The sequence below is a fragment of the Pholcus phalangioides genome, unplaced genomic scaffold (assembly GCF_987345545.1).
Source record: "Pholcus phalangioides strain wild (caught in Gottingen) unplaced genomic scaffold, Ppha-v1.0 ptg000001l_1, whole genome shotgun sequence".
In the NCBI taxonomy this organism is placed as follows: domain Eukaryota; kingdom Metazoa; phylum Arthropoda; class Arachnida; order Araneae; family Pholcidae; genus Pholcus; species Pholcus phalangioides.
Window position 1 is genome coordinate 27,986,480 of NW_028301594.1, and position 21,306 is coordinate 28,007,785.

The window sequence follows — 21,306 nt, forward strand, 5'->3', positions numbered from 1 at the left end:
AACTGTGCACCTCTTATCGTGTAGGACAGTGTTTCCCAAAGTGGGCAATATCGCCCCCTGGTGGGCGATGGAATGGTTCAGGGGGGCGATAGAAGTTACGGATTTAACATAGGATCCTATGGGTTCGGTTGAGTTGGGGGGCGATGAGAGAAAAAAATTTCTGAAGGAGGCGATGGAACGAAAAATGTGGGAAACTGGTGTAGGAGAACCACAAGAATATCAATTTAAAAATATCACGAAAATCATTGTGGGAATCAATCGGGCCGCGGGCTTGCAAAAGTTGAGAACTATTGATCTATAACAATGGTTTGCAATCCTCCTTAATATTTCCTTAATGAGATTTCAGGGGAATTCATAAGCTTAGGTGGGAGAACAATTGACTTATTGTGTTTACATTATTATGAGCTGAAATATCATTTGGCAAAGGAGTCTGACTTCCAAAACCGAATCTGTCCCTGGCACGAAGGGTTTGTGGAACACTAACGGTTAAGAATCCCCGATCTAGAAAGCGGATGAGAATCTCATTTCATAGATCATAGTCTCCCAAACTTTTTGCTCCATCGCCCCCTTCATCAGAAATTTTTTTCCTCTCATCGCCCCCCAACTCAAGTAAACCTATGTGATCCTATGTTAAATCAGTAGGTTCCATCGCCCCCTTGCACCATTCCATCGCCCACCAGGGGGCGATATTGCCCACTTTGGGAAACACTGTCATAGATCCATTCATTCATAGGAAATTCAAACAAAAGTACAGCCTCATATACCACTTTCAGACCCGAGCATTCATTTTTTAAAATATTTTTTTGCATTTTTGATAATCAAAAAATGCATTAAAAACATAAATGTCATTTAGTTTTTCAATTTGTTTTTGTGAAAAAATAATTCACTTCGTTCAAATTTCATCAGCCAAGATGATGCAGGATAATATATATATTCATCTTCACATAAATATTTTTTCCCAGAATTGCTAAATTTTATGTAATAAATCACACTTTTCCAGAGGCATTTTCTCATGGAAGCCATCTTATAAACCCCCCTGAAAGTTCAATTTCATCAGTGCTGCCCTGTGATGAAAGCATCCAAAAGTTCATGCTCACCAAATTTCTAACTCAAAACTTACACAATTCTTTAAGTCAGGGTTTAACACCTGGAGGTCAAAAGAAAAAATTCTACAGTAAGAAAAAGCAATCCACACATTTGTGTCACCAGGGTCTGAAAACGATACTGATCTATATGAATAGTTTTGAAATAGATGTAAAATTTATGAAACTAAATAATTGTCTGTCATTGAATTATAAAAAAGAAAAACAAACAAATCCCCTGGGTATCAATATTTGTTATTTTCACCAATTTTTTTTCATATAAAGTAATAACCCCCCCCCCCCACCCCCTGAAAAATCTTGCAACCTAAATTGAAATGCACACTTCGGCAATGTATTTATTGTGATGCTTTATTGCCACTAAGATATAACAAAAGACAGTCTCTGCAATGCATTTCCAAATGTAAGGAAGAAAATATAATAAGCAAACAAAGTTTTTTCCATCCTAGAAATGTTATCCTAAAAACAGCAGAGCTTGTATCCATTTGTTTAAGAATACACACAATTATTGCTTCGATCTCAAAATGATTTCGAACTCATTATCTTGCAACGGTAATGTCAATATAAAACATTCTTTACTGATAATTTGTAAAAAAAAATGTGAATATACATTTTAATGAAAAAAAAAAAAAATTTGAAACAGGACTAACTGTATATAACAACGAATTAAAAACAACATACCATACAGCCATTGCCACAAAATAAGGTATTGTTTATATCATCACAGATATTTTCGCTAAGTGAAATACATAGCTTAATTTACTCTCTCAAACAGTCCTTTATTTTCATACAAATTACTTGTTCGTTTTACTAGTAAAAGAGAAAAAAAAAAACAACTTCACCTCAACTTATTGCAAAATGGGAAGAAAAAACGAAAGTTATCTAAAAATAAATTTCCATTAGAATTACGATTAGAAAGCTTTTTATCAGTACATAATATTGCACACATGGAATCATGCATAAAGTATGCATGAAATGAAATCTCAAAAAAACACTATAAAACCTGATACAGTGCATGCCGCTTAATCTGATCACATTGATAACTATATCAAAAAGAAATTCAGAAGGAATTACAATGACCATATGTCCTGTTTGATCGAACAGGGCATATAAAAACAGGATAGCATAGTTTTTCTTTTTCACATAACTGGTTGTAAAATGTTAAATCATGCCGTTTTCTTTTCTGTATAGTTCTAAAATAGGAAATTTTTGCTTTGAGCTAAAATCCTGTGTTTTCTATTAATAATATTCAGCCATTATAAGGCTGAATATTTTAATAGAATGCTGCATGTTTGAATGGAGCTGTCTAATGTGCTTTACCAAACGTCAATAACTTTTTAAATCTACTGTAAGTTCCACAGATCCCCTAAGTTCTTCAGCTGAGTAACTGTGAAGTAACAATTGAAAAAAAAGGGGTGGGGGCTCTTATTTTAAATTATATTTGTCTTCACTACAGATGAGCCACTGCATAAGTACCTTCATGCACACATGGATTATAGCGGCTACTACTGACCGAATGAGGCACAGTGAACAGAGTATGGAAATGCTTATAAACAAGGGAGAAGGGTACAACTTGTGACCTCCTACAGGCATCTTCACCCAGTTGTTCCCTGAAGCACCCAGAGTGCTTGATGCTCGTGTCTGATTTTATGCTTGTGAGAACTTGATCAATGTTCCAATCAAACACCTTGTACAAACTGCATTCAAAGATTGAAATCATTCTGATTTCACGCATCCATACATATAAGGGATGCTTTTCCTTTGATGACATACAGGCAGTGCTTGCGACTAGAAAAAGGTTGAAGACCTCTGTCCTACATAGTCTTGCAGTTTGATAATGGTTACTTATGGGAGGAAAAATAAGTTTGGTTCCACAATAACTTAAAAATGCAGAAAAAAAAACTAGAAGTCCCAATAAATTAATTTTTTCCCATGCTATGATATTGGTCCGTTCCATACTTTAAAAAAATAATAACAATACGAAATTGATAACATTATCTGCGATTCTAATAAGCGGCATCTACTGCATTAATCATACAGTTTCAGCTCTAATTCTGTTTCCAATACATGGAATGAACACATTAGTACACATACACACAACCAACTTAGGAAGACTAAATAATTCCAAAAAAATATGATTTGTTAAAATGAGATAAACAAAAGAATATTGATGTATGACATACATAAAGTAATCAATATAAATTTTAACCATTTTTAAAAAAAAATCATAACTAAAAACCATGTTATGAAGTCAATGCAGTGAACGAGCGAATGACTTCAAGTCAATGTTGGCAAATCAGAACTCACATAATTAAATTTAAAGCTTATTTTTATACACTGCGATTAAATATTGCTTATTTTACTCCTATTACAAAAACCGAAGTAAAATTGTTTTTGCTGCACACTTGCATATTAGAACATATGATGCTATCATAATAATCCAAAATATAATTGTAATAACATTATTTGGTTAATATGAATGCATGATATAATACAAGTGTAAATGACTTAAACATTTTTGCCTGTGAAGATTTCTGAAATGCCAAAAAAAAAAAAAAAAAAAAATGCAGAACCAATTCAAACATGAAAAATGACTAAATCTTTCACTTGAAATAATAATTGCTGTTTCGACCGTGCAAAAGTTAAATTTCTGAGATTTCACTTCACATAATTCTAATATAGCCTATGTTAAAAGACAGTATACATCAAGAGAAAAATAAAAATGCAGTGTTTATACAATATCACATTTCCACTGCGGTACTAAATATAACGAAAGAGATAAAATAAAATCTCATTATGCAAGGAAACAATCACATTTAATCATAAATTATTACCTATACAAAAGTACAAAAAAATACAAAAGACTTTTAAGCAAATGTACATAAAATATACACATATGGTATAATGCACCGTTAACTAATTGAATATTGCTATATGAACCTGGCCTACGATAGCAGTAATGAAAATGAGGAACATTGAAATGTGTGCAGAGATATAACTTTTATTTATTTATTTTTTGCATGAACAAAATTTAAAATATGAAGAATGGGATTATGGATAATTTCGTAAATTTTCCAGTGGGTGACAAAATTCAAAATGATGATGGCGTTATTGTGATAAACATGAATTTTTATACCCCTAAAAGTAAAACAGAAATGACAGCAGGATGCCATATATTTTAGTTTCTTTTAGGGTGGGTTTAGCTATAATGACAAGCCTAGTATATTACACATAGCTGCAACACTTGAAGAGACAAAGCATTTAGTGGCCAGCACAAAATATAAATTATCTGTGATCTCACACAAATCTTCTCGTCTTTCACTCGATAAAATTTTCTATACAAGCTTTATTTTTTCAATTGACTTGGCAGTCAAAGTGAAATGTTCACAATCACACAGTAGTGCTGTAAGAGCTATGACTGTAAGTCACTCGCTGGCCATCTGGCTCTAGCGTTATGTCCTCAGAAGATGCCAGGTTCACAACAACACTTCCATCACCTTGACTGAGTTGCTGTTGGCTTATCCCATGACCTAGACTTGATCGACTAACACCGTCCTCTTCAGAGCCGGGAGTACCAGTTTCAAAGTCTGATGCTACTCCTCTGCAATCGTCTGCTGTAGTAGCTATGCTTTGCTCATCGAGGGATCTATCTTCGTTGTCATAATTTAGCACTGCAGAACTCTTTATTCCATCTTCTAAAGCCTACAACAAGTTGCAATGCATAAAAAACATATTTCAGAAACTAATGAAAATGTAAAGCCAACAAGCTTTTACATAAATTCAAACTAAACAAAGTGTACATTAATTAGCATGATAAATTTACAAATAACTTCATTTCCATAGATTTGTGTGTGTTGTCTAACATGAATATTTGCATTAAGGAAAGACTCCTGGATATCAATACTGAGGCAAACTTTGAAAAGAAAAGTTAGTCATCTCCATCAGGAATCAAATCCTGGTTCTCTTGCAATCTGGACAAGAGCACTTAATAAAATTTGATTTTTGAAGCAATATTTTGTTCTTCCAAATTTACAAGATACAAATAGGAATGTAAATTTATGAGTTTTAAATACTCTTCTACTAACACGATACGGTCAATCTGATTTTGATCGCTTCTTTGTTTTCACAAGTATTAAACTTTCAATAATGCCCTGAATATTAGAAAAAAGTTTGAGCGCTAACACAAATTGAGAATAAAATAACAAATGAACATTTAACTACTTGCAGTGCACTGTTATTTACAAAATTTCCCTCATTGCAAGTAAATGAGATGAAATAAAGCATCCTATCATTGCTCATATTTTGAGTTTTTCCCGCACAGAAACTTTGTTTGGCATTTAAAAATAATACAGATGGGGGGGGGGGGGGGAGACTGCATACAAAAAAAAAGGATGCCACGATTCTCTCAACCCCTTGCTATTTACAATAAATATCTACACCAAGTAGAAAATAGACGTTTTAAATAGAATTGATTAGGAATAAGTCTGTCAAAGTACTAAGAACAGAAACAATTTTTTTTTTTATATTGTGGGTGGAAAAACCTTAAAATTCAAACATCCAATGGAAATGTTTGTAGCACAAGACAAGAAAATGAAGAGAATAAATGGATGCAACTCACTTTGAGCACTTCAAGGCATATTTCATTTTCAGTGGAAATCGGATCCTCATTTTCTCTGTTGAAAATTATGACCGCTATCTGCACTGGATGAGGCAATGCAAGTGGTATGAGTAATTTCTGATGACGGTTGACTTTCTTCTTCTTCTTCCATGGATATCTGATCCTTTCATACGTTAAAATCATATAAGACATTTCAATTCAATCACATTTATAAATGCATGTACATCTTATCTAATGACAAAAATACATATTGATTTCAATGTAAGAAAAATATATTTAGAAGGTGTTGTTTGTTTATGTCTGAGATTAACTTAATTGTTTTTCTCTCCAGTTGTTCCCAAACTTTTTGAGAAGCACAATTTCCAATTCAACAAAATTTTCACACCCCGACAATGGGTGAACATATGTCCTGTTTTTCCAGGCCATTCATGATTTGCTTTATTAATAAATGTGCTTAAACTTTTGTAATCAATGATGAATGAAATCTAATTATTTTTCAATATTTAGTTGACAAAACTGTTTTATTATGAAATTTCAAACCACCAACAGGTTTCTTACCTTTGAATCTTGCGGACAGTGTCATAAACATAGCCGCAAGTTAGAATCTGCTTCCTAATCTTATCAGACTTTGTACCATCAGGGATTGGTTAAAAACTTGACATCCAGGTTTTCAACCAATCTATAACACAGACTCCCAGAATTGGAAACCAGCATGCACATGTTCGTACCCTTAGGCTGGGTGCACACTTGACCAATAGGACAAGCGACGATGCAATCCGTGACATGTTAGGAATCCGCCGAATTGGTTCAAAACAAGAAATCAAAACTGATTTTTTTGATTCAATTCGTGTCAATTTTGTTACATAGATCATATCGCTTGTCATATAAGTTCAGTGTGACGCTGCCCTTTCTAAGCTGAGCTGACCGGTTCATCAAAACAGGTTTTGATGAGTGACGATCACAGTGCGGCAGATTTTTATGGTCAATTTTGTGTGACTACACCTCAAACAAGTTTTTGTGCAGCTTGGGATCACACAATGTGGTGGTTGTGAACCTTGCTTAATGAAGAAAATAATGGGTAGCAGTTGGGGGCAAATCAGCACTTCAGGTATCTCAACTTATCACACAGAATCATTATGCATTGATTTTTGACAAGACTGGACAAAGGGCCAGATGATCCAGATTCCACAGTAATTCAAGCTACCTCTATGGAAAAATGAGCGACATTACATAAATCAGAACTAATTAGATTATTCCATAAGCTATCAAGCACACAGAAAGAAGCCATTACATAAATAAAATAAAATTATTCTACTATTCAATTCACTTGATTTCAAAACTACTATTTTCATAGAGATAACCTATTTCAAATCAAAAGATTAAAAAAAAAAAAGAAACTCATCTTATTGACCAGAATTCAATGAATGCAAATTTTTACATGTAAACAGAAAAGAAATTTACCATTTTTGTTCTTGTTTGCGAACTGTGGTTGCAGAAATATTGATGGGATTAAATGTTGCCAGATCTAAATATGGAGAATGAACATGGATTTTGCCTATAATAGACAGAAATATATATAAACCTCAGAAATTAATGAAAATAAATTTTTAAATACACATGTAAAAATTTAGTTTTCAGTTGCATAAGTAAAACATGCAAACCTTTTGGAGTGTGAATCATACGGCTAATATCTACATCAAGGGTCGGTTCAGAGCTGTACAGGATATCAGAATATCTTGAAAGATTTACACCATGTGCCTAAATAAATAAAAAGATTAATGATAAAAATATAATCATCAATTTAAAAAAAAAATCATGACATAAATTTCTACGAAAATTTGTACCATATGGTCAGACTCACAAATTTTGAATAAGAAACAGTTTCATGTACATCAAAGTTTTTTCAATATCCATTGATTTTTTTTGTGTTGCATGCAGGTGTTATTTTAATCTCTAATGAAGAATAATTAATTATAAAAAAATTCCCCATACAATGAAATTCAAAGCTTGGTCCATTGATTACTGTATTTTTTCATAAGGGTCTTCCTAATCTCATCAGCAAAAATCTGCAGGATCACTTTTGCACAAGTCAGCTGCTAGCCAGACTTGGATGTTGACTATAGAGCATAGTTTCTCAACTTTTTTTGTCCCACGCCTTCTTCAGAAATTTTTTTCTCCCATCGCCCCCCCCCCCCAACACAATCTAACGATCCCATGGAACATTAATCTAATGGATCCCATGTTATACCCGTACCTTCTACTGCCCCCTGGAACATTGCATCGCCCCCAAGGGGGCGTTAACGCCCACGTTGGGAATAACTGCTATAGAGCAATCATATTGCAGCTGTACAAGCTGAATTTGAGAATATCTAAGAGAGCAAAATTTTATACCTCTTATCCCTTTTTTTCAAAAATTTAAGCCATACAATTGATTGAATACTAAAATTATTGAGTATAGAAGCAATTTGATGCTCCACAGATTTGATTAACCAGGTTTTGAATAGCAAAGCACATGGTATTTATTGGTATGTAAGCAACTTTTTTTAGAGGTGCATACAGAGATATGAAATAAAAGGTCGCATTTTGAGGGTGATTGTGTGAGCATTATACGCCAGCTAAATATTTTTTCCAATAGCCAGATGAAAATTGGAATTAAAAAGTATGAGAGAAATAAAAAAAAAAATGATGGGGAAGTGAAGAAGAGGTTTAGAAAAGTTTTTTTAAATGATTTGAAGAAATGAGTATGAAAAATCTTCCAATAACAGAGCTCTAGGTAAAAAAAACACCTTTTTTTACATACTCATTAGGTAGAAAATTTCTTATATAAATGGTGGATAATCATCAAAGTATTTTTAAATTTATTATTTTCAACTTGTTAGAAGACGGTTCAAGTCATTAAAAATTGTGAAACATGAATGCCAATTGGGCAAGAGCATACATTTTACAAGTTCACTTAAGGGCACTACGCACTACTCTGCATGATGTGGCAGTCCACGTCATGTCAGAGCAGCATTTACAACAAATATTTTTAAGTCTGACCAAATTCTTAGTACAACATAAGCTTAAGAAATGAGCGATTACTTCTAGTCTGTAACGAGTGTCTGTCTCCTCCAAAGGCGTCAAAAACTCAACTGAGAAAACTTCTGCTAACAGCTGACAGGCTAATCCTAGAATTTTTATAAGTATCTACAATCATCACTTAGGCATCACAAAACATGATATTAAAGATTATGCTTCTATAAATTTCAACTCACAAAGATTATAAAATTTAATTATTTATTAATTTTGTATCTCTCCATGGATATCAATGATATGCAGTATAGTTTGATCTTAGTGAAAATAGTGACATAATGATCATGTTTTGAAGGAATATGACCATACAAACATATTTGAAGTTAATGTAAAAAAATACTTATGATGTAATTTGCAATAATTTGTTACAATTTACCTAGCCAATCTTCTGATGCAAGTCCTTTTCTTTCCCAGAATAAGTCTTGTTTGATCTGCAGTCTCTTGAACACATGAGTTGGGTAGAACCTTTGACACATAACGGTTGCATGTTTTAAAACTGCCTGTAAAATCATGGGTAAGAATATGAAAAAAAGCCTTCAAATCACTTATCAAAGTAAAAATTTGTATTTTCTAAACTTTAATTAAAAAACGGAAAACAATTTTAAACTGTACCTGTAATTCTGGAGCGGGAAGTTTTATTTTGGCGCGCATATTCACATTCAGACCAGTCTGTAACTCTTTTTTCCGCCTACACAAGAAACAAAAGAAAAAAAAAAATGAATTGGGGAAAAGTTATGAAACAAATTATGACTTTGAAAAAGTTTCATTTCATGACTTTGTTTTATCAAGTTTTATTTATGACTTTGAAACAAAAGTTACGATTTTAATTAGACTAATTATTTTTCTGTTGAGGAAAAAATGAAGATCATATTTACAGATTCTAATTTTTACCTGTCAACTTGATCTCGAAGAGCAGCTAGTAGCTCTTGGGCTTCTTTCTCTAAACCAAGAAAAATGCCCTCTTTGCTTAAAACTGCTGAGAATGGTCGAAAGCATTGATTCACAAATTCACTGTAAAGTAATCAACACTTTTTTAAAAAGAAAAACTTCTCAATTCAGTCATTAAATTAAGTGAATCAATTGTCAAATTTAAAACAAACATGGAAGAGTTCAACAAAATTCTATGCAAATCATTCAATTCCATTATTAAATCAATATATATAGCTGAATTATTGTTCATTAAATCGGGACCATACTTTAATCTATTCTTATCACAAAAATTTTATTTTATACCTGAATGTTTGTTGAGGAAGCATTATTATTCTCTCAACTTCTTCTCTGAAAGCATTCAGTTCCTCTGTCTCTAACTTTGCTTCAAAAGCAGCTATAGCTTGTTCAGGTTGAATCTAATTTAAAAATGATAAGAACAATAAACACCAGTATTTGCTTATTCAAAAAATTTGAAATACAGTAGAACCTTGATTATGCGGGCTAATGGTTCAAACCTCGATTATGTGAGGAAGCAAAACAGGATTGAACCCAAAGAGTGAAAAAATAATGAAAAAAAAAATTGTAAAAAAGTCTGTATTTTATCTGTTTAAAATTACTATCCAGGGTATACAGTATATTCATATTTCTTTGCGAAAAAATCTAATTTAAAAAAAAATAGAGATGCATTAGATCAGTGATCACATCTCAAGTAAACCATCCTTGGGCCTTGTCTTTCAGTTGTAAAGAAAACAATACATTTCAACCAATACCCCCATACACAAGTTTTTTCTTGTAATTGGCTGTAAATCTTCAAATGCCTATCATCCCAGGGCAACGTTCGGTCTAGTGTGCGTGTACATGGGAGCTGCCATTTCAATGCATTGACAGGGGACTTTCTGGAAAAGTATGAAGAAATACAGTTCTACGAAATGGGACTTTTTATTTACCACCTTCATAAAATTTTATGAATTTTGACCAATGAAAACACGCCCGCACACACGAACACCACAGATAGGGAAGAGTCGAACATGAAATTAAAATTTTCGTACCCCAGTTTAATCTGCTACTCAGTTAATCTGTGCCCGGATAATTGAGGTTCTTCTGTACCAATTTATACTTTTTATTTTAATATAGGAATTTTAGTTTTCAAAAGAGATCTCTCTTTAGAAAACACTCAATAGTAAGTAGTTTTGTAGTTAACAACAAATTTTCTAATTCAGTACATCTAGAAATGAGACTTAGGCACCTCCTGATAAGATCAACCACTAGTGTAGGGAAAGCATTGAGAAGAAAATAAACTGGTGCCATTCTCAGAAAAACTCTTTCAATTGTCAATCAAAAAAACACTTTTTTCATTGGTAGTTTCACACAATAGCTTATAGCAAATATGGTTGGTGATTAAAAATTGAAAAAATGCCATCCCAATTTTTCATTCCAATTTAAATCATTGAAATTTGCCGCAACTACTACTACTAAACTACTCATGCACCTTGTCCATATTCCTCTGTGGAACTAACAAATTGTTACATGTCGGAATGTGCGTGTCCATGTTGTGAATCTAGAACGAAGTTTGTCTCTGTGCTTGTTATAATGCTGCCATCTATTTTTTGAAGTGTAATGATTGAAGATTTTACTGTTGTAGGCTTTTTTTGTTGTTGTTCTCTTTTGTTGCTCTTTGCTGCCAATCTTTTTAACAGGGAGATTGGCTTGCATTTGCACCTCAAAGTTAGGAACCACAGAAAACAAACTTCACCGTCCAACACTGAGGCTCCAGCGAGGTTCAAATCTGGGTCCTTGAGATTTGAGTCTGTCACTATAACCACTCGACCACCACAAAGGCATTTGGAACAACTGTTATTTTGATATGATCACAAAAGTATGGTACCCTTTCAAATAAAAATGAGTGTTTAGTGAATTTCTGTTGTCACTTAGGCAAAATCATTTTTATTTCTTCTATATTGCTTTCTCTATTACAATATAATAAGAACAATTCATCGCTGTCACTCAGATATTTTGTTAGATATGTTATTATTTTGTAAGCAGATCAGCAGAAAAATATCTCAGGTTGATGATAACTAACTAAATCAAGAGTTTTCAAATTGCAAAAGAATGAATCTAAGAAGGTGCAGAGGTTTTCCAAAAAAACCACAAAACTTCCAATTTTTTTAAACTCCTGAGTTGTTAGCTTTACAAAGTACTTCCCAGAAGGAATAGGACATCCTTCTATGCCATGCACAGCCCTGGTCTATTGTCAGAGGCAAGTTACTACCATTGTACCCACAAATAGGTGACTGCATTGGAATAGTAATTTTTGTGGCAACTAATTCAATTGCACATTTATGTAAGTTTTGTGCATGTATGTGTTCAGATGCTGCCATTCTAAAAGAATAGAACCACATGGAGAGGCACAAGCAGATTTTGATAGCTGCAAAAAGTCACCACAGATAATAAAAAAATTAAAGAATACCAAATTAAAATATAAGCTCAACCTACATAAAACATGAACACAACACACTGAACATGGCTATTACATAACCAAAAATTTATTACATATGAATAATTCACCTGAAAGTAATGATTATTGGAAAGTCCAGGACCGGACACCCTTTTCACAAGCCAACTATTAGACGCTGGAATTCTGCCCCTCTTTTTAATTAGAAAGTGAAAAACAAAGAAGTCCCAGACCACACGTAATCCATAACGAAATATAGCACCTATAAAATATGAGGAAAAACACATGAATTCTTTAAACATAATTTAAAATAAATCTTTTTATATTTTTTATCTTATTCAATTATTAATATTTACAAAATAATATTTTTGATTCATGGAATATGTACAGTAGTAGCAAAGATTACAAAAACAAATGCTGAGTTTTTAATGAACATAACTTATGTTGAAGCACATACTTGTCACATGAAAGATGGGTAAAAAAACCTTTAAAAATACCTTTGTTGTCTTAAATATGTGTTTTTGATTTCTGTAAAATGGTCTCAAAATGGCTAATTTATTGAGCAATGATCTGTTTATTTTTTTAATTTTTTCATGTTATTTCATATCTTTCATTAAGCACATTTCACTGATATCTCAGAAATGAAAATCTATCAGGAAAAGGACACATGCAACATTTTATGCAATATCACAAGTAATTCATTGTAAGAATATGAGTGGTTCTGCTATACATTTTGACCAGCATATTAATTATGAAAATAAAAATATGGTAATATAAGTCATAATTATATTTTTTATAATGTAATTATTAACAATATAATTATGACTCTAGTTCTTCAGTTCTCTCTTACGGGGCCCCAGTATGAGCATCAAAAATTTTAGACGACTTTGAACATATTTTCACACTCTTTTTTAGAAAATTTTTTGTCTAAATATATTCCCAGTTATCTTCTACGTATTGAACTAGTACAACCCTAGGTATCTGTCATGATGAAAAAATTCCTGCTTAAGTTCTATTTGCAAATTTTAAACATGAAAAGTAATAGATTTCCGAAAATTTGCCTGAAAAACCCATACAAGTTACTAAATGACTATGATACCAAATTTAATTGGCTGGCAACAATTTGGGACAGTTTTGACGAGAGTTGATACAGTTTTTTAAAGTTTAACCTCGATCCTGCTGTGATTAAGCATTACATACCCTACGTCCTAGATGGTTGACTTTTCAGGGTGAACAAAAAGATCTTCAGTTTTTACAAACTTGCTATACAGCAGTGTGCAATAGATCAATAAAAAACACTTCCATGTTTGGAAGACTATCTAATAATTGGCTCAGAAATACATCTCAAGCGTGTATTATTACAGCTTCATTTTGGTTTGCCAGCTGAGATATAAATATTTCATAGCTGAGCCTCACAAAATATGCAGCTTTTGTAATCTACGTAGAAGTGAATCTTGGGAGCATGCATTTCTCGAATGCATCCTTCCATATGCATGCATTTTTCTAACAGAAATTTTCGGGATAATTATTTGCTCAGGCATGGCATTTCCAATTTCAAACACGTACTAACTGCGAATAACTCCAAAATCGAACATATTTATTTTTTTCTTAACTACTAATTACACTATCTATGCTGATCCATCTGAAAATTAAAACCATTTTTTTTAGCCCTGAATAATCCTGTCTTATGTAGATGCGGTTTCTTAGTTATTATTTTTTTGCATATATATATATATATTTTTTTGCATAATTATTCTTTGTGCATTCCCGCTTAAGTGTATGTTGTTTTTCCCCCCGCAGTGCTGTCCCACTAATTTATTTTATTTTGTGTGCTAAAATGAAATTATATACCCCACCTTTAAAATTGGCTCCACCAAATTGAATAAAGAATTTGATTCTGAATATAATTACGACTGCAAAAAACAAATGAAACCCCTCAACTATTGATGAACATTTTTCTCCACAAACTTTTTATGACTTTTATACATTAAATAAAATTACTATTATTTTAGAAACTGCAAAATTATTTTTCCTATTCTCAATATTTTAATCCTGAAACCCAAATAATAAATGGTCAGAAGAAAATAAAATTCAAGTTTTAAAGCAAATTAACAATTAACTTTATCTCTTACCAAGAAGAATGATGAATGCTCCCACAGGGCAAATGATAGCGATTACAATCAGAGCTGCAAGAGGTTGAAGTATTCCCAAAATCAAAATATGCCACATTAGTGCTTCCAGCAAGATGCAAATTTTGTTGCGCGGAAGACCTAAAAAAAATTACCTCTTTCAAAACTGAAGAGCAATTTTTAAAGCAATAATTGTATCTGAGAACCAACAAATATCTACCAACTAAAAAAAGTTATTGATGTCATATGGCAATTTATACAAGCCTCAAACTGCTGCATCAATTTAAAAAAAATTTAATGCAAAGAAAAAATAATAGATTATGTACAGTTGGACCCATGAGTAATGAATCTTGATTTAATTATTTTTAAGAATTGAATAATTAAATAAAAATAGAACATGAAAAAAGGGTCAAAACAATGTTATAGGTTATATTATCCATTGAATTCAAATTATTGTCAATTAATACCTAATTCACTTTTTGTTACTGCATAAATAACAGATAATAGCATCATTAACTTACTTGGGCTATCAAGATCATAAGCAACAACCATGACAAGATGAAAGACAAGAGTACAACAAGGAACCCTACACATAAACAGTAAAAGAAAGTAAGAAACATAGTTTCTCAGGCAACATTTACATGCCAACTTTCCAATAATAAATTATAAACACAATAATAAAATTCTGTGGTATTATGACCCATATAAAGCCAGACTTATTTATGCAGAGAGTATCATTTTTGTAAACGGCATATATGTATATGACAGAATAAAGAGACAAGATTTTATTAGCAGTACGAGTCATTAAAAAAATGAGTGATAAGTACTTTATTAAACAAAAACTTTCTTTAGTTTCTGTACAAATAGAACAATGACAAAATTTTGTTAATTAACAACTACAAATATCAGAAAAATTAGCTACCTAGTCTGTCGCAAAAAACAGAATACTATAATGACTGATCAATTGACTGCCAACTCACCAGAAAGGTGCAGAAACTGCTATACATAATGAGAACAAAGATGCCAGGAGACAAACTATTGGAAAACAGAACAGTATCAGCACTGTACCCAATACACCTTTGACTAAGTAGTTCCACAAACGGTTCAGATGACGGCTGAATCCTTTGCCAATAAAACCTGCACATGTCATTGATAAAAAATATACTTATACAGCAACAGAGATTGAACATAAAAATTGGTCACTGGAAGAGTAGATGCAATATTAGATCCAAACACACATACAAAAAATAAAATAGGCCTAAATCTTACTCTAACTAACAGAAAACATGCTTACAAATCCAACTGAAATAAAGTCGCTATAGCAACTAGTTAATAGTTATTCTGATGCATACAGGGTGTGTGTATATTTCTCCTCCTAACCAGATCATGGCCTGCGGCTGCGTCTCAATGAAGAGATATAAGCCAGGTGGTCGAAGAAGACCCGGACACTACCAAAAGCTGTATGCGTATGTGTCATGAGCCTAACGTTAAGTGGGATAATTAACATTTTTGTACTGTTGTAGGTTATTTTGCTCTCTGCACCGGGGAGATTGGCTCACATTCACACCTCAAAGTAGGAAATCACAGAAGACCAAGGAAAACACATGCCCGTAAAATTTAGTAAAGTTCTATTCTGAGTACTCTGCAGTCTTGAAACTTTAGAAATTTCTAAATGAAGTGATGGGAAAATTTGACCCCTTTCAAGGACCAAAAACCTCTGGATAGTTTTTGGAGCTGAATCAAAAATGTTTGAAAAGAGTTTTAACAGCAAATCACATTCTTGTAAACTCAAAGCCATATTCTTCAGCGAATAAATGAGAATAGAAATGGTTTTGTTGGGGATGTTTAGACACCCTGCTGTGAAGTTTGAGCAGTTTGATCTCAGGTTTGCAAAAACTTGGCATGTGTACTACAATTTCGATAGAAAAGTGGTGAATGTCAGAAATAATTTTTTTTTGTTCTTGATTTCTTTTGCACCCTTCCATTAAAAAGCATTCTAAACTTTTTATATTTCCCTGATAAAGAGTGATGTAGATAGCTCAGAAATGGGGAACTTTAATTATGGACTTGGATCGAGATGAGTCATCACCTAGATCAGTGTCCATCAACCTGCTTACCATTGCAAAAATTTTTGAAAAAATATCCACATTCTCGTTTATGAACCCTAATTATACTAAAGTTCTCTAGAACATTACCAGAACTATTGCTACAGTTATTCATAACTATTGTAGCCTCTAGAATGCCTGAGAACTTTCATTGAGAAATACTGATCATTGATCATATTATAAAGAAATTTTATTGAGGAAAATTATGAAAAATTGTAAAATAGTTTTAAATTGTTTGTGGCACGTGGGTCTTTTCCAGCAGGATAAAAACAGCAGAATTTAAGAGGAGGAGGATGGAATCACAGTTAATAAACATGAAACATGTATCAATAAAGTTCATACATATAATATACATAATAACTACACACCAGTGTCAGGACGAGATTCAAATTCAGTTCTTGATTTTGATATGTGCCGCCAGAGCAGAATCAGTCTTGAACAAACAGTATGGGTGGCTGACGTTTTACGTGGATAAAGAATGCCCTAAAAATTTAGTGATTATAAAAACTAGACTGAAACTAATGTTCAAAGTTTCATATGCTATGCTTTGAAAAAATAGCAAAAATCAGATTTATATTTTCACAATATTGAAATTTCTGTTATTTTCAACAGTTGACTTTACAGTTTTAGGATTTAATTTTATCAATAAAAACACTATTTTAAGATTTTTTAAATAATAAAGCATTAAATATATAAAATAAATATAATGCTTGTAGGCTGTTCATGTTATTCAGCAGTTAGAATATATAAACTTATCAAAAATAATGCAAAACAAGTGACAGTGAGTCTGAGTCATAAACAAAATGTGGAACATCCATCACATTAATGTCGAAAGTTTACATAGGCTTCCTTGCCTTAACCATAGAGATAGGAAGGATACAAGTGTAATACAAAAACATTTTTCCAGCAGGGTGTTAGGAGAAAACATCCGAATGAAAACTTGTGTGTAGAACAAAGTAAAAATTACATATGCCTAGCAATTTGTCAATTTAATAATGAAATCCCAGCTGGGTAGTTAACTAACAGAAATAACACAAGACACTGTGACAGCAAGCTACCCTACATAAATTTGATGAGGGTGGTAGGGAAAATCTGTCAGCATTACATGCTTCATCATATCCCACTGAATTTTGATCTACACAGGAGGAATAGCATCAAGTTAGGTCGGTGGTCTTATTGTTTTCGCTTGACTTTGTATAAGACACGAGTCGGATATCAGAAATTATAAAAAAAAACAAAATAAATACTCATTTAAAGGTGATTATAACAAATGTTCATAAGAAAACTTACATCAATTTGATTGAGCTCAAGATCTGGCTTGAATGGGCGAATAGAAAACAATGCTCGTAGACTAACAGGACTACACCATGGTATAACAACCTGTGATTCATAAATGAACGGAAGAAATTAAAAAAAAAAATTAACATCGATTACAGAATGAAGCTGAAAGTTGTAATTTAGGGATGAAATTTAAAAAATATAGTAGATAAGAATAAAAAGTTTATAACAATTTCATTTAACTAGATCCTCCATGGCAGTTTCAGAAGTCTAAATTACATTACAAAATCTATGGCGGGAGAAAGAAGGGTGGAAAAGGGTGTTTAAATATCTAAAGTTTAGGTTATTCAGATATTTTATTGTAGAAATATTGATAAATTATTTTGGATGAGAAAATTAATCTAAATTCATACTTGTGCGTTTCCCATATTCTTTGAAATCAGTCATAGAAAAATATGTTTTTCTAAAACGTTTTACTCCACAAATATTGCAAATGAAAGTTTTTGTGCATGAAATAGTTATTTGCTTCAAAAGTATAATTTCGGTATTTTAACATACATTTTTTCACTTTAAAAATGACGCGAGACATTTAAAAAAAAGAAAAGCTTTAAAAAATGAATTCACAAAGAAGTTCCATACCCCAAACAGGAACATGGCATTCCAAAGCCAAGCATATGTTCGTAAGCAGTAATTTATCCACCGCCAAAAGAAGGTTCTAGTTGTAGTTGAATACAATGACTGCTTTTCTACAAGATAAACAGGCTGAAATAACAAGTCAAAGAAAAGTATTTCTTAGAAAATTACATATGGGTAATACTTCTTAACATATCTCAGAATTTGACACACCTTTTAATAAACTTAGACGATTTTTGTAATAAAAAATCCATTTTCACAACCATGAAATGGTCTTGATACTGCTTATTTTTCCAATCATTAGGACAAAAATTTGCAGATGTGGGGTTTGAATATTTAACTTTGCTTACAGGGAAAACAAAGATTGGTTCTCTAAAATAGAATCATGGTATTTACTATGAAAAAAAAAAAAATTTTACGTCAATTGATCAAATAGGTCACAAAATTAATTCCAGGATCATATTTTGCCTTTTATTTTCACATAGAGCCAGAACGTAAAATTTTGATGATGCCCATACAATGCCATAGGCACTTGGTAAAAATTAATCACATTCAATGGTTATTATTAATCTTTGAGTAGATCATTTAAATTTACATATAGATTATATTTAAAAATGCATAATTAATCAAATCACGTCCAGTAGGGAATGATGGAATAGCGCATAGGAAACCATGAAAGAAAATAATGAGCAGCATAAAATGCAAAATTTCACTGGTAGTGGAAGTGGTAAAGCTGGAAATTCACAAAAAAAAAAAATTCAATTCACAAACTTGTTTTTACAATAGGAATTTGGGAGAAAGAAAAAAATTACCTGATTAGGATCAGAGCGAGGTTGAGCAAGCGAAGACGAGTTGTGGCTGATAACAGTCGGCACTACCTCTGATTCCCCCTGGAACACTTTTCTAACTTTCCAGTGATGAGGACACCATATCTGAGCCCTCCAACGAAAAGTACGATTGGGATTCTGTACATGGCTCAGTTCCTGCTTCAGGACAGGTTCACGCTAATATGGGGGAAAAAAACTGTGAACAATCAACGAAAACCACACTTATGATAGGATGTAATTAAAATATGATTTTGTTTTAAACCTCTCGCATGAATGTCAAGTCCCGCTGTAGGAAATAAGAAGTCTGTTCCAATCTGTGCTGACGGCAGAGGGCTAATGCTTCTTCGTGAGGATCCCATTGATGGTCAAGCATAAAATCTTCCTAAATAAACAAGACAAGCACAAACAATGCATCAGATATATTTGAGAAATATTTGACTGACCTTTGAGAAACATTTACATCCTTAATAAATGAATCATGTAAGACAGTTTCCCAACCTTTTTTATCCCATCGCCCCCTTCTTCAGAAAATTTTTTTTCCATCGCTCCCAACGTAATCTAACCCTCTTGAAGGGTTATATTCTTATGCGAAACAAATGTAAACTTTGGTGGGAGCCCCCATTCACCTCAGGGACCCAGGGGCAGTGCCCTGGTTTCCCCAGCCTAGTTACAGCCCTGACGCTCCAACTTGTTCATTGTCAGGACCCGTAATTTTGCCTTTCCCGACTTTTTCCTTTCACAAAAACGTCCGTTTTTTCAACAAAGCTTACTTTATTTCATAATCTTCACTTAGAATCTAGAATAAAAGTTACTCGCACACAATTTACAAATTGCGTTACAAACAATATGACATCTAAACAGGGCTGCAACTAGATGCTTGTTCAGCCAGGGCAAGCAAACATTTCGGAAACACCCTCCCGGGTGATGTTGAAGGAACGTGTAAAAGGTGAATTCAGTGCCCCTTCTAATCCTGCACCCGGGTTACCCGACTGCTCCTACCTATAAATAAATATTCCTCTCACTTAATTTTAATTCTCAACTATTTACCCCTGTGAAATGCATTTTGAATTATTGCAGATCAGGGCCCTTTTTCTTTTTTCAGAGCGTTGTGGGTCCTCGGCCAAAGCGATTTTTCCGAGGCCCTACACCTGACTGTATATCCCTATATATAATTACCATTTTACATGCTTACTATCTAAAATAACTTTAAAAATTTCTAGCGTGTAAATTTCTATTTATGTGCACAGGAAACAGATTTTTAGCCCCCCCCCAAAATTAGCTGCCTTTTGTATATTAAGCACAGCCCCTCCCCTCCCTACGTACGCCTCTGCCTCAACATTACATGAGGTGATTCCATAATTCCCCTTACCGCATTTTACTGGCGAACCGTTGATCTGAGAGGCATACTTCCAGTTGGAAAAAGTATCCAAAAATCATGTAGATCATAGTTTCCCAACCTTTTTTGTCCCATCGCCCCCAATGCAATCTAACCCATACGATCCTATGTTATACACCTGTAGCTTCTACTGTCCCCGCCCCTGGAACATTCCATTGCCCCCAGGGGGAGTTAACGCCCACATTGGGAACCACTGATGTAAGAGAATGAAATATGCTATTAGTTATGTTAAATTTTGTACTGTATGTGCCTTTTATATATTTCAGGGATTTTTGATATTTCGAGTATCCCAGACTAAGATTCAACTGCTATAAGTCCAACTCACTTCTGCCATTTTCAGTCTTTCTTTCACCCATGGATTGATGAGAGAAAGCACAGGATAAGCTTCTTTCAAGCAATTCTTGAGCTGCAAAATGAATGTGAAACCATTTAATACTAATTTATAACTTCACAAAGTTGATGAATTTATACAGGAGAAATAAGACAATAAGGAGGAATAAGACAATAAAAAAATGCATGAAGCACTGTTTCAAAAGATTTTTATTCTACAAAATCCATCTGACTCTAAATTTTCAGAAGAATTAATGAAATATGGTGTAGTTATTTAGTATCTGAATTTCATTACAACACAAAAAGTGTTTTGATCATTGCGATGAATCCATTGAGCACAATAACAGTCATGTTAAAGAGAACAATAAAATATATGAAACGGCAAAAGTGGCTGTCAATATCCCAATAAACCAGTGAGCAACAGAATACTGCTTTA

General features: G+C 33.0%; 1 protein-coding gene across 1 annotated transcript in view; it reads right to left on the reverse strand.

Annotated features, from left to right (window-relative positions):
• Positions 1 to 1,433: 1,433 nt before the first annotated feature.
• Positions 1,434 to 21,306, reverse strand: part of LOC149090256 (uncharacterized) — a 37,637-nt gene continuing 17,764 nt past the window's right edge. The window contains exons 15-33 of the mRNA XM_089233440.1: positions 20,866 to 20,946; positions 19,407 to 19,526; positions 19,130 to 19,321; positions 18,324 to 18,446; positions 17,697 to 17,786; positions 16,775 to 16,889; positions 15,282 to 15,438; positions 14,823 to 14,887; positions 14,305 to 14,442; positions 12,286 to 12,434; positions 10,024 to 10,136; positions 9,682 to 9,801; positions 9,403 to 9,478; positions 9,167 to 9,290; positions 8,800 to 8,885; positions 7,380 to 7,476; positions 7,180 to 7,273; positions 5,719 to 5,881; positions 1,434 to 4,802 (exon numbers count right to left, since the gene is read on the reverse strand). Of these exons, the coding sequence (XP_089089566.1) occupies positions 4,491 to 4,802; positions 5,719 to 5,881; positions 7,180 to 7,273; positions 7,380 to 7,476; positions 8,800 to 8,885; positions 9,167 to 9,290; positions 9,403 to 9,478; positions 9,682 to 9,801; positions 10,024 to 10,136; positions 12,286 to 12,434; positions 14,305 to 14,442; positions 14,823 to 14,887; positions 15,282 to 15,438; positions 16,775 to 16,889; positions 17,697 to 17,786; positions 18,324 to 18,446; positions 19,130 to 19,321; positions 19,407 to 19,526; positions 20,866 to 20,946 (2,415 nt within the window). The 3' untranslated portion in view covers positions 1,434 to 4,490. The remainder of the gene's footprint in view (positions 4,803 to 5,718; positions 5,882 to 7,179; positions 7,274 to 7,379; positions 7,477 to 8,799; positions 8,886 to 9,166; positions 9,291 to 9,402; positions 9,479 to 9,681; positions 9,802 to 10,023; positions 10,137 to 12,285; positions 12,435 to 14,304; positions 14,443 to 14,822; positions 14,888 to 15,281; positions 15,439 to 16,774; positions 16,890 to 17,696; positions 17,787 to 18,323; positions 18,447 to 19,129; positions 19,322 to 19,406; positions 19,527 to 20,865; positions 20,947 to 21,306) is intronic.